The 14514-nt window shown below is 40.5% G+C and overlaps 1 protein-coding gene across 2 annotated transcripts; it reads left to right on the plus strand.

Moving 5' to 3' along the window:
- Positions 1–2061: 2061 nt before the first annotated feature.
- Positions 2062–14260, plus strand: EHF (ETS homologous factor). 2 transcript variants are annotated; one of them, XM_032189285.1, is made up of 8 exons: positions 2062–2158; positions 4826–5071; positions 5397–5456; positions 7721–7789; positions 7881–7949; positions 11002–11061; positions 13096–13291; positions 14161–14260. In XM_032189285.1, exons 1-8 carry the CDS (start codon positions 2062–2064, stop codon positions 14258–14260), a joined length of 897 nt encoding a protein of 298 aa, XP_032045176.1. The 2 variants fall into 2 exon arrangements, with proteins under 2 accessions (XP_032045176.1, XP_032045178.1); XM_032189287.1 differs by lacking the exon at positions 7881–7949.
- The last annotated feature ends 254 nt before the right edge of the window (positions 14261–14514 follow it).

Genomic DNA, 14514 nt, shown 5'->3' on the forward strand with positions numbered 1-14514 from the left:
AAAGAAATAATTTGATATATCATTCAGACTATGCCTGCTCAGAGGTGTATATTGACTGTCAAACACACATTACTTTTTAAGAGCTTTTCTATATCAACTATATGAGATAAACTACATTCTTGTTTTATCCTGATCATCTTTATAATCAGTGTAAGAAACTGAAATGCTTCCTAGCACTTTTTCCCTCAAAATATCAAGTCACGTAGCTTTAACATGGGGCTAAAAAAATATCTTCTCTTCTAACTCGCATAAGCTGATTGACTGATATTGCCATCGTCACTTATTTGGCCATAGAGTGACTATGGGTATCACTTCATTGCTGACATTTTGTACCCCCATATATCTGCTATGAGAAATGAAATTCTCCCAGCTGATGGATACTGAATTCCAGATTTGCTGGAGTGAAAAGCGATTGTTAAAACATCCACGGCTTGATTTTGCCATTCTGTATAGCTATAAAAAAGGCACTGAACTAGGTTATACCATAAAGGACCATTCCCTGTGGCGTAATTCCTAAGACTTTGGATTTTTAAGTAATTCTCAACAACCTCTCTCTCCCTCTTTCTAAATATATATATATATATGTAGAGGGGTGGGGGGAAGAGAAAGAGAAAGACTCTCCTTAAAATGTGTATTTGTAACTTTAAAGAATTGCATAATGTACTGAAAATGATGGAGGAATATGCCAACCCATACCTTTTCCAGGCAGTTCTTTAAAACCAAGGCTGTAACTGTTCCTAATGACTTCTTTTTTTTCTACCAAAAATGTTGTTGGTATGAGCTTGTGTGGTTCTGGCTGTGCTCTCAATGGGAGTTTTCTAATTAGCCTTGATCAAATCAGCCTTGATGGGTAAAAGGCCAAGACCACCATCTTTGACTTTCACAAGTCCATTTTTTATTTCAACCTCTTTTTAATTCCAAAGTTAAGTCCAGCTGCATTCAAACGCTCTCTTAAGGTCTAAAGTTTCATTTTTACAGACTCCGTCGCTTTCGATTTAGAAGATTTTTGAACAATGATTTGTTTTCTGTGTACTTATATAAAAGTAATGATCCGAAACCTTTATAATATTTAACAAATTAGTTTCCTAAACTCTTGGAAAATGTCGGTACTGTATGGTTATAATGTATATTTTTAAACTTGGCAACTTTAAACCATTGAAAGCTAATAAGAAATGTCAAGAATACCTGCAATTGGGGAATTTTGTATACATTCACTGAAATGATTCAGTGTACGATAAATGTGAAATTTTTCTAAAATACCATATAAATGGTTTTGCACAAAAATGTCTAACCAAAATTAAGGACAGCTTTACTCATGTTACTAAAGCCAACATAAGTAGAAAGGAAAGGTTTTGTCAAATTTTTCTCCTTTACAAGATCTTTGACGGTACAATTTTTTGGTGGTTTGAGATGTGTGAAATGTGACATCTGTCATTGAGAATGGATTAGGGGCACTGCTGACATGGATCAGATAATAAACCGGGTCAGTCAAGAAGATATTCCTTGTAATGTTACCTCCTTGTAGGATTGACATACTGGTCCCTCTGTGTGAAGGAGTTTCTAAACATTAATTGTTGTCAACTGTATAGTTTAATTTGCAAAATTAAAAAATATTGAAAACTCTTTTCTATTTCCTAAAAGAAAATAAAAAGAAAAAAAGAAAACCATATTTAAACCAAATTTCTCTTTAAGTGAAAAAAAAAATAGTCAAACAACTTTGTATTTCACTTCTCAAAGCTTGGCAGTTTTCCTGTATTGCTCTGTCAGGAGCCCTGTCTTTTCATTCGGCTTCATTTCTGATTACGGATTATTCATTTATGGATGGGCAGCTGTAGAAACTTGCTTCTTGCATATGCAAATCAAACATGGTAATGTTTATCATAAGGAGATTTTGTGGCAGCTGGAAAGGGGTTGTGGCAACATGTTCTTGATTTCAATTGTATCTTCTACAAATAGAATTGGCCTGCTCACTTCACCTTCAGTGGATTATTTTTTTTTTGCCATTTACCTTTTGGACTAGACACTGCTCACTAAGCAAGCTGTTCGATTCACTTACAGATCATGATTTTGGAAGGAGCTGGCAGAATGAGTATCAATTCCAGCAGCAACCTACTCCACCAGCAGCCTTCCTGGACAGACGGATATTCCACATGCAATGGTAGGAGGAATTCAACAGCTCTGAGCTATGCCTTTTTTTTTAGGGGGGGGAGGATAGGGAGGATAGAGGGGACAGGAGGATGATCGGGGTGGAAGAGACTGCTATACCTTTAAATATGCGCAAGTATTATTTTTCAGTGATACTAATTTACTGGAGTTTCACTTCTGGTAGGAAAATTTATATTTGTTACTTTATTTGTAAAAGCTGAACCTGCAACACTGAAGTTTCTGAATATGACCAGTTAATGGTTCATTTCATTACTGCTCCTTTTTTTAAAGATGAATGTAGAGATGATGAAAGTGCCAAAAGTTCCCTCTCCTCAGTCCAGATTTTTTTCTCTTATATTTACCCCTCATGCCCTCTCTGAACCAACATTACTTTTCAGTACTAATCATCCCTCCGGCTTTGCAGGGGAGTAGTCTTTTTGCTCCCTTACAGTATTTACTTTTTCAGCTCAAATTACTAGATAGCTATCTGATTAGACTGGCATTAGGGCACTAGATAGCTTGTGATCTGAGAACTTCTTTGTTATGCACAGAACCATCTCTTTAATCCCATATATGCCTTCTAATGCCTAACAGCTAGTGATGACTTTTGCACCTAAATTAACTTACAAGGTGTGACTCAGGGTGAAATTTATTTTACTGTTTTTTTTTCAATATATCTATACAGATATATATTCTCAGTATGAAAATATAGACATAGACATATAGATCAATATACAGTATTTGACATAATTTTTAAATTATTTTCATCATTCAAAATAGTGTTTTTCAATCGATAGGTAAACCTTAAAATCCAAGCAAACACATACTGCAGTTGTCCTTCTGAACCACAGGAAGCTACAACAAAACTTACAATGAAAGTTCCCATTCAGTGAAACACTTGTTGTTTTTTTTTTTTTTTAAATGTGTAATTTCTAAATACCCAGGAATACGTAAGTGTATGCTTATTAAATGTACCAGCCTGCCTGTAACAGGTTCATAGAAAAAGTCCTGAGTTTCAGTTTGCACTGGATTTTGTGAAGGTGATGGGTTCATGTTCAGGGATCTCAGTGTGTAGTGAATCCCAGACCCGAGTGAATTCTCAGAATTGACATGTGTTTTAGAGTCACAGGAAACTGAACACACCGGCCTGTACAGTCCTTTTACCAAGCTACTTCTTCCTCTCACTAAAGACCCTCCACTTACATTAGGAGTCTAGAGGCCTCTGAAAGTGATGGGAATAAAATCAACCTCCTTTTCAGGGAATATTTGTTGGCTCCTTCAAATCTTTATTCTCTGACATATCAGAGTCTTAATCATTTCTGCACTCATTTCCCAAATCCTTCAACAGCAGGATGAGCAACAGTCTTGCAAACTCTCTCTAAGCTACTGACGCAGACCTTGTTGGCCAATGTTGGAACCTAAGCAACTCTGAGGGTTTTTATGTTCACACATGAGCTAGCACTATTCACTGTATCTCAACCGAAGAGTCCCGAGGTCTCCCTGAGGTGAAGTGATTTCCTAAAACATGCCAGTTCTGTTGCTTGTGGTCTTCTAGCCATACCCTCTGTTGTCGGTATTTCTCAGAGCTATGTGAGTGATCTTCTTGGAGGAGACTGTGAAGGAACAGATCAGTGCCGCAAAGAGAAGATGTCCTGGAGTGGGGCTACTGCAGAGCTAGGCCACGGCAGTCTTTCTTTTTCCCATAATTCAGCCACCTCTGCAATTTGTCATTCCCTCATCCTTAAATGCACCTTCTTGCTCTTGTGAGCATTTTATCATGCTGCTGTCTCTGCCTGGCATACTCTACTGTCCTCGTTTCCCAAAGAATAAATTGCACTGAACTCCTTTTGCCAACCCTTCTGTGAGGCCAGATCAAGGCAGTCCTGCCTTTGTATATCTTACATCTTATCTTATCTTATGTAATTATCCTGTCCCTACATACTTTTTCTTTCATTTGAACACATAAATTATTGTCATGCAGCGACATACAACTGAGCAGTTTGAAAGATAGGCTAAGAAAAGATTCAGACATCCTAAAAAGAAAATTAGGCTGTTCCCTTAATTAAAAATGAGTTTTGCAATTATATTCAGAAATCATCTTACCCGACTACAAAGATAACATGCATTTGTTAGAAGTCCGGCTCTGCCATGAAGCTGCAAGCCATACTGATAGATTTGTACTTTGGAACAATATAAGAGTGCCTTGTTATTTTACTGTTCTTTGGCTGAAACACACAGTTCATATTCAGTCCTTGTACAAACAAAATTTCCACTGTACCTTATGTAGATTTTAGAAGTTTTTTTCTTCATTTTTTGATGCACTAAAACACTTTTCCTACACACAGATCAACACACCTTTGTGACAGTACTTCTGCAAGGTATCATACACTGAAGAAATAAATACTGGTGTATTTAGCCAACATTATTAAATTCTTTCCTACTCACTCAACTTCTCAAGAGAGGTGTAAAGTAATAATTCCCACTTTAAATTGGAAAACTGAGACCAAAAACAAATTTAATTAATTTTTCCAGTAATAGCTACTGAGCTAGTGTTAAGGACTGAAAAAAGAATCTAAATCTATGGACTTCCAGGGCATGAAATTTAGTTGTATACCTTTCCCATCTTCAGCATAATCCCATGATGCTAACAGAGATGTTTAATACCCGTTTTCTTTTCCAGTGTCCAGCAGTTTCTATGGAACCCAGTGGCACGAAATACACCCGCAGTACTGGACCAAGTTTCAGGTCTGGGAGTGGTTGCAGCATCTCCTTGATACCAACCAACTGGATGCCAACTGCATACCCTTCCAAGAATTTGATATCAACGGGGAACATCTGTGCAGCATGAGTCTGCAGGAATTCACTCAGGCAGCTGGGACAGCAGGGCAGCTGCTCTACAGCAACCTTCAGCACCTAAAATGGAATGGTAAATAGATGTTAGGCTACACGGGGACAGAGATGCACGTACAGTTGTCTGAATTCTGGGATCTTCAGAAGCCTCTTATGTTATCCTGAAGCCTACCTGGCAAAACTCATTTGCTGTGTTTGCTATACTGCTTATACCTAGTTGACTCTATTACTATATCACTTTTACGTGACATAAGGCAGAAGGACCAGGGGAAAGGGTATGTACCCCACACCAAAATTAGCTCTCTGGCTCAACTGAAGCAGTTCGTGCTTGGAGCTGTATCTTTGATTCTTCCGTGCTCCCTCTCATACAGCTTTCATATCTGCTGTATGCTTTCTTGCAGGTCAGTGTGGAAGTGACATGTACCAACCACATAATGTCATTGTCAAGACAGAACAAACAGGTGAGTAGCTGTTGTATAGCGGCAAAAAGGGGAACTTGTCCATTTCAGTAAAATCAAAACAGGTTTAATTGCAGTGGAAAGTGTTTCATGCAGAATAAAAGAAGTAACACAAATATCAGTCAATGTCCACTTGTTGAAGCTTCAATAGTATCACCATATCTTTGCATGTGGCCACTTTTCTAGACTTCTACGATATCAGCAGTCTATAGTAATGTTCAGAGTTAGTACGGTTTGCAGTAGTCAGCAAACACAGCTGTATAGATAACTTCATTATTTGCTTCATTCAGCAGATTTCAAAACAATTCTTATCACAGTATTGTCGTGTTTGTTTGTTTGTTTGTTTAAAGAGAAAAAATATTTGTTGTGATGTTAATGCTTTGAAACATGAAGAAATTTCCAAACCAAACAATTCTGAGTAAAAAAAATGTTACATTTCAATTTCTTCGAGTTTCAGTGACACTGAAATTCAGGTAGTATTTTAGTTTGACCAAGTCTTTGACCAATTTTTCACATGGCAGTCTCTTTTCCGGTGTGTTCATAGATAGATCTGTTTCCTGCCAGGACTTTGCTTCACCAAGAAAAGAGCTTCAGCTTGGCACAGTGCTCTTTGGGCACAATTATTTTGCCAGTTCCTTTCCGAGAACACCCCTGTCCATATCTGAACACTTCCTGTCCCACTGGTCCCAGCCTCATTGTGTGTGGATGTGTTCATGAGCTGTGTTTTAATACCTCCTGGGGGAACAAATACAGATTGTAGCATGTGAGGACTCCAACAAATACTGCCAGCCAATACATTTAGGTAATCCACAGGAGCCCAGCCTCTCCAGTCAGGGACACTTCACCTTCTCCTTGCAGCGAGCAAGCACTGCAATCTGCAGCCCCCTCCCTGCCTATGCCCATGTGGTACGGGTGCCGTGCATGCAGCAGCCTTGATGCTTTCCATATAAGAAAAATATAGTAATCCTTTAAGTCCTGATTTATGAGATCCTGGTATAATGTTAGTCTCCCTTCACACTAGAGATATACAGGGCTGAGCAAAGTACCTCTGCTGCACGTCCTGGAAAGGTCAAAGCCCAGGACTGACTCGTTGTGCCGTCTGCCGTGCCTGGTGGTGGGGCAGTGTGGACTGGTGTGGACAGGGCTGGCAGTTTAGAGGGGAAGCCTGCCACTTGGGTACTAAAAAAGGCTGAAACGTGAAGACAAGCTGTTTGCCCATGTTCCGGCTGGCTAAGGCCTGTTTTCAGAGGCAACATTGGGCAGATCAGGTGTCCAAACAAGCAAAGGGTGTGTGCTATTGTAGGAACACAAGCTCTGGGTGCCCAAACATGCAGCTATTACTTAGCATGCCTGCTAAATTCCTATGTCATAAGTGGTAACTCAGCCAACCATGATGATTTAGCTATAACTCTTTTTTTTTTTTTTTTTAATTTCATGTATATGAACATGAAAAGAAGAAGTAAACCCCAGATTTGAACGTTACATTTCATCCTTTCTGAATCTGGACTTAAAAGAAAAAGAACTTTTTTAAGTTTCTAACCTCAAAAATGCACTGTAAAAATACTAATTTCCTGCTCACTATACAGGTTATAAAGACAATACTTCTGTTCTGTTTATATTGATCCATCTGACCAGAAGGTCAATAAAAAGTATTCCTCTTTAATCATAAAGGTGGCTTTTAGGTTAAGGATGGGGACTTGACATGCCTGAATTAAAATGGCCCTACATCTAGGATTATGCTTTGATGTTTCTGACTATGTGCTTACACATGAAGCTCTGTCTCAGAGGGGACTTTCGAGTTCTACAATTATAGAAATAAATAGTCATTACAAGCATTCTCCTGTTCTACTAGATATTTGGGAGCACTTTCATTTCCATGACACCAAAGCACTGTCATAATCACCAGGGGCTGAGACTTCAGGACTGGATTGGGTAGAATTACAGTTGATCTGGCATAGGAAAATTCCTTCAAGGGCAGGCATAAATGATATCTTAGCCAGGAAAAGGAAAAGCCTGCTGCATTATTATTAAAAGTCAGCACTTTGTGTAAGTATATTTGCCTGAGTATGCAAAACCCTATCCATAACTTGAGTGAAAGGAAACAATTTCCCACTTAGCCCCTTCACTTCTCAGTTCCCTTCGCTATTCTTTTTTTTTTTTTTTCTCTTACATTTTTCACCCTTCTGTCTGTCAGTGCTCAAATTTACCCCTACGCTGAAAGACGTTCTTTTAGAGATGTGATTTTCCTTGTTGTCCTTTACCTTCAGATCCATCGTTAATGGTGTCCTGGAAAGAAGAGAATTACCTGTATGACAGTGGCTATGGTAGCACAGTAGGTAACTAACATCACAGTACTTCATGCATTTCTGAGGCAACTTTACTGTTGTCAGAAGATATTACTTTAAATGTCTTCTTTTTAATTCCCAGAGCTATTGGACAGTAAAACATTCTGTCGTGCTCAGATCTCCATGACGACACCTAGTCACCAGCCTCCTGGTAAGGAACTTGTAATTATATCGTTGTTTGTCGCTTGTCCCAGAGCTACCGACGTATAATAGTTTCCGTGGTCTTCTGTTGCAGGATTGAATCTGAGCCTCCAGTCATTTTATACCAAGCAGTACTGATTCTGACAACTCTTTTAGCTATCATTATTACAATAGTTGCTTTAAAGAAGTGCTTCTGTCTTCCCTCTCTCAAGACAAAGAAGATCAAACAATCTTCAACCTCCATATATCTTTTAAAGTGACTGAGTCAAAGGGGAAGATGTTAGTATCAGAGAGACAAGATGTTCCAGCTCAGTCACGCTTTTCCGTGGGGTAGCTGAATAAGGGCAAATACAAGTCATATTCACCCCGGGAGTGGCTGCAGTTGCCTACGGAGCTGGGGATGCATGTCGAGTAGGTGACCAGGTTCGGAGCCAGGTTGAGGGGCAGCCCATGGGCACAGCAGAGCAGGCACAGAGCAGCCTACCCACCTGCACCAGCAGAAGGGCTTCCCGATAGCTCCCAGCTCAACCTGTTTCTGCTGAGAACAGCTTCGTGCCTGTCCCCGGGCAGACACCGTGTGCTGTTTTCATCCCTCCACAGTGCTCCCACGAGGCCACAGCGGAGATACAATCTGCCTGCTAAAGGGCAAGGGAAAGAGCAAACCCATTTGATGTAGTGCCCGGTGAAAGCGCGGGAAGGGCACACGCGTCGGGGTGCTCTGCAGGCGATGTCCTGGGGCAGGCAGTGGGGATGGAGGTGAGTGAGGGAGGCAGTAGGAAAAGAGGGAAGCGGAGATCGTGGGGGAGTGAGAACAGGGCGAGGAAAGGCAAGTCCCTCTTAGGAGGCATTCGAGCACATAGTCCTGGAGGATAAAGTAGTGGAAATCACAGGACGGTGAGGAGGGAGAGCGTGCAGCTGAGGATGCAGCCTCGCAGGCACTGCCTCTGCAAGGCACCGCGGGCTGCATGCAGGCAGCAGGGGCAGCCCCTGTGCCTGTGTGTTCGCTGTGTCCTGGCCTCCCAGCACAGCCAGGCCTGCCATGGGGACATACAGTTTAAACTAATGCACTTGGCAATAAATAAAACCAAAGAGAGAAAACTTAACCTGAAAAAGAAAACCACCAAGCCTTACAAAGAAAAAAAGAAAAAAAAAATCAACCCCCCCAAAAAAACCACTCTGTTTGTTTTCTCCATCGCCTCCACCCACTCTCATAAGATGGCTGCCAGGATTTCGGAGCTCTCTGGCGGGACTGGGGACCTGTCAAGCTCCTGGCGCAGAGTGTTTACCCGCTGACTGCTTGAGCCTAAAGCTAGGGTGGCACGCCAAGGGCACAGCCTCCTGTAAAAACTAAATTTGTATATCCCGTAAAGAAATGGCTCATTCCTGAATCATATGCAAATACCCTGCAACCTTTTGTCACAAGTTTTGCAAGACAGCTTTGTTGAAACTGCATCGTAACTCTTTTCATCTGTCAGGCCTCGGCCTCCTAACATGGCATGTTTGAAACCGGTCTCCATGTAAGAGCGGAGGCAGAGCAGGAGGCTATTTACACAGCTGAAATCCAGAATAAATCACCAGCAAGGCAGAAGGCAGCTGAATTTCCAAGAATAAATCTCCGGCTAAACAGAGCATAACAAACATTCGCGAGTGAACTGTGGGATCTTAAAATGAGAAGTATTTAAATAAGAGGGCAAATAAAGAGCCTGGTCCTGCTGTCCTCACTGGGAGTTCCCACAGGCTTTTAATAACATCGGGGGAATCGTAATCTGAGGAAAGGCAGTGAAATAAGCCTCATTTTACTTTTTCCCCCCAAGCTGAGTGAGGCTCAGGCTGGTTCCTGCTCTTTGAGAGTGGGAAGGCAAAATGACTCAGAGCGCATTTGCTGCGAGGGGGTCAAGGACCGTAATTATGTCAGGCTCAGAACAGCGGAGGTTAGACTTATCCTCTCTGACCTGCTCAGTTTATGTATCCAGTTATGTATGAATAAAGCGAGTGTGTGAATAGCTTTGCATCTACCTTTTCACATGCAGTTATTGCAGTTGCTTGTGCAAATCCGACAAGTTTCTATGCAAATGAATATTTCCTGTGAGTCATTTGCACATGCAAATGCCCGGTTTCCATGAAAAGTATGATAATCGTGCATTCATAGAAGCTGGGAAAACATGCGTGGGACCTTAAGCTTTGCTTTATGGAATTCGGGCACGAAGCACGCCGAAAAGCAAACACAGGAGGGGCTCCCTCTTGGGATGATCCCACAGGATCAGGTGAAAGCTCTTTGTGAGCGGCGACGGCAGTCAGGCTGTGGCAGATCAAGGCCGGGAGGGTTGAACGTGCGGGGTGCCAGGCGGATGACAGCGAGGAACAGGCGGAACTTTTCTTTTTCTTCGTTTCTGAAGAAACACTTGTGCCAGAAATCTGATTCCTCCTCGGGCTGGCTGCAGGTGATAAAGTACCATCGATGAGAAATGGCTTGTTTCTGTGGCTCGGAGCCACGGAACAATATACGCACGTCCAGCTGCCAAAACCTCCTACCAGCGCAGACCCGCTCCCCCCCTTCTCCCCCCCAGACACCCGTGCTTTGCCAGGTCATTATGCTTTAGTCAGGTGGGTGTTCTGTGCACTGGTACCGGCGCATACATTTCGCATTAGATCATCTCGTCAGAAACAAATAAGCCCCCAAAGATACATGCTTCTGCAAAGACTGAGACATAATGGGACAATTCAGGATTCCTTTTATAGACGTGATCCTCTTATTTTTCTCTCTCTCACACATAGCATGGGGTGAGGTATTTGTTAATCTAATTTAGGTTTCAAAAGCCAAATGTTTACCTCTGCATTCATTCTTTATTCATCAATGGTCTCTTTGTGAAGTGTGCTGATTACCATACAGTACAGAAAACAACACTCCCCCCCTTTCCTCCTCCCTTAGATTGCCTTCTGAAAAGTGATTATCTTTAAAAGAGATATTCATTCTTTTTTGTGGTTTTATTTCTTTCAACCTGCTAGTCAATGGAAAACCTTTAATCAAATTTACAAATAGGCTTCATTTTCCTTCTCTGCAGATTCTTCAGATGTGAAAAAAACACAAGATCATACCCCAAAGTCCCACACCAAGAAGCACAGTAAGTCCATGGTTATAATAGTTATAATGTCCATAGTCATAAATGTTGTTTGATTGAAGGAAAAAAAACACATTAAGAGTAAATCCCCTTTGGGAGGGAAAAGGAAGCATTCTGAGTTCATTTTGAAAGCAGAACTGGTTAGATGGTTACTGTGATTGAATCCTTCAAGGATCTGACTGTTGCTGGTGCTGTTTGCTTACATTATTTTTGACACAGTAATGTTGCAGTGTTCAAAATGTTTTTATCAGTGAGGGCTTACGGGGAAACAACCAGAGTTCAGTTTCCTCTGCACTGTGTTGAGCTGGGCTGGTGAAAAGGAGTAAAAAAAATATGGAGCAGTGCCAGAGACCCCGTTCAGCATCTCCTCCCAGAGTTTCTCATGCACAGCATCACAAGCAAACACATGCCCCCTCCCACAATTCCTGCCACCTGTTCTTCTGTTATGGCAGTCTTCCCATTCGCCTCATCCTCTTTTAATGCTAGTTTTGATTCAACCTCAATCTGAAGACAGATTAACATAGTTGTGATTTCTGTACACAGTTCTGTTAATGCGTTTTACTGGGATTTTTATGCTGAAAATATCTTGTGTATGTCTCTTGCATCCTGTTTTTCTGTATTTATAATAGAACACGTTAATGTTGGTCCTCTGCTGTGTGTTGCAGTATTCAATTTCATTCTGTTTCAGTGCAGTCTCCAGATTCTGTCTCCTCGTGACTCCTCTTCTTACCCTGCTCTGTGACTTTGCCCATTCAGAACGCCTGAACTTTTATCTGCATGCAGGCTTTTTGTTTTGTGCGTTTGTTTGTTTATCAGGGTTGCTAATGAAAGGATTAGATAGGACTGTTCCAAAGACAGCCCTGAGAAGAACCCCTTGACAGCCTTGGCATGCACAGAAGGTCACCTTGCCATGTAGAGCTAATCCCCTACATTTCCAGTTTCTTCGGTGGTGCTTCATATCACAATCTATCATGTATATTGTTGATGTCCAGATAGACTAGATCCACCACATTTTGTTGGTTCTACAAAACAATTACCGTTCCAAAGAAAAACACGGGATTAGTTGACTGAACTCTACCCATGTTAGCCTGTAAACCAGTTTCTGTTTACTGTCAAATCTTTGACGAGGTTGTCTCTTTCTAAATTTGGTCTAAACCTTTGCATGGGTTTGAAGGCAGACCAAAGGACTGCTATTTTTCTGGTCCATGTAGTCACCGTGTTTGTTATTCTTCATTCATAAACTACAATGTCTCACTAATTGGATTTATTTAATTCTTCTTTTTGACGTGGGCTTTCTAGTGCCATCTCTACAATACTGTGGGGTAGATTTGTGCTTAACCTGGGAGGCCTACGTATTGAATTTGGAAATCTTTTTGTCTTTTCTGCTATTGCAGTCGAACTTTATTATGCTGTTTTCCCATACAATTTTGGCTAGCTAGTTTTGTCACTATCCCTCTAACCACTGTAAACTTTCTTACTACTTGAAGTCTATGTAAGATACTTGACACCAAATACTTGTTGATGTGGAACAGCATTTAATTTCCTTTGCCTTCTCCCTGTCTGTTTTAAATGCCTGGAGCTTCAGTGCCCACTTTACAGTTATCCTGGCTCTTTTCACGTACTGCGTGACAATAGCAGGTTACATGCCATGCTGTAGAAGAATATCAGCAAAATGGGCAAGCAAGATGAGGGGAAGACTTAAATGTGTTCTCTTCAGGGCATAAGCAGTGCAAAGGCAGGAGGAAGCGGTGGGTGGTTTGTATTTTGCTTCCCCTGGTTGCTGGGGCTTCCATCCTCCTGCCTGCCATGGGGCTCAGACCGCCAAAAGCTGACATTTACCTCCAGCCTCAGTGTAAAGGCTGTCAGCGTTACTACCTGTATATCTCTGAGGTGGTGATCCTGTGCTCCAGGAGATATGGCCTGTCCCCACCGCGTGGTCATTGTCTGTAGATGACATGCTGTGATTAAATGGCATGAGGAAGACCATAGCCTGAAGAGCTCCTTAAAATCCTTCCTCCTGTCCCCTTCCTCTTTCAGACCCTCGAGGAACTCATCTCTGGGAATTTATTCGAGATATTCTTCTCAATCCTGAGAAAAACCCAGGATTAATCAAGTGGGAAGACCGGTCAGAAGGCGTCTTCAGATTTTTAAAATCCGAAGCTGTGGCTCAGCTCTGGGGGAAGAAGAAAAACAACAGCAGCATGACTTATGAGAAACTCAGCCGGGCTATGAGGTGAGCTGAGAAGATGCCACAGAAAGCTGGGGCACGTAAAGAAACTACCTGAAGGGAGAAGCTGTTTGACTTTTTAAATTGAATTGTAATTTGTTTTTGCAACAACCAAGTCTCTCCCACTAATTTACAGTTTGTAACAACATTACATTCTTCTTTGTCTTCTCTTTTTCCTCCTTTTTCTGTATACTATAGTAGATATATAATATTTACAATATATTTTATAAATATATTTTCTTTTTCTGTCCACACAAATAACCAATAAAAGTAGTTGACCATAGGAAGGAAATATGGCTATAGTAAGCTGAAGTTCACATATGACTGAACTGGGAATGCTTAAATTGCAGAGAGCTTGTTTTTTTGTTCTTGTTTTTGTTTTCAGCAGTTTATAACTTAGGCATCCCCCTACCTATTATCTTAAAATTGGTTTACAAATCCTCTGTTAGGATTTTCTTTGTCTTTTGCTTTAACATTTTCAGAATTCCCCATAATCTATGGATGTTCAAAATGTATTTTAAAATGGAAGCTTAGATTCTTTCCTAGTCTGTTGTCAGGTGCTGGTTTATTTAGATTTAAAAAAAAAAAAAAAAAAGAAAGAAATCTCATGAGAGTGTGTAATAAATACAGCAATACTTTATACTTTGAAAAAGGTGAAATTCAAATTAATAAGATAATGTAAAGTAAAAATAATAAAAAGAAGGCACAATGATTTTTTCTTCCCTAACTTTCAGAGAGATTAATCATAGGTGTAATTTATATCAAAAGAAAACAAAGACTTTTCAGATAGCTTTGGAATTCCCAATTTGACAGTGGTCTTCAGGAACTTTAAAAGAATTTAGTCTTAAATCTTTTTTATGCTTTTCTTTTAACAGATATTATTATAAAAGAGAAATCTTGGAGCGTGTGGATGGTCGCAGATTAGTATATAAATTTGGAAAGAATGCCCGCGGCTGGAGAGAAAATGAGAATTAAATATGTCAAGAAATAACATTTGAAACACCTGGATGTAAATATTCAAAGACTATTTTCTTATATTTATGTACCAAACGGGGGTGAAAAAACAATTCTACTTCTGTCGGGAAGAAGGAACATTATCATTATTGGTGTTAAAATTATTTTATTTGAAGTATGTCCTGTATGGGGAAAAAATGTACACAGTTTTCTGTGATATAAGATAACATTATAGAATTATGATTATTTTTCCCTTCTTGTGAAGTTTTTCTCTT

Source organism: Aythya fuligula, chromosome 5 (assembly GCF_009819795.1).
Source record: "Aythya fuligula isolate bAytFul2 chromosome 5, bAytFul2.pri, whole genome shotgun sequence".
Taxonomy (NCBI): Eukaryota; Metazoa; Chordata; class Aves; order Anseriformes; family Anatidae; genus Aythya; species Aythya fuligula.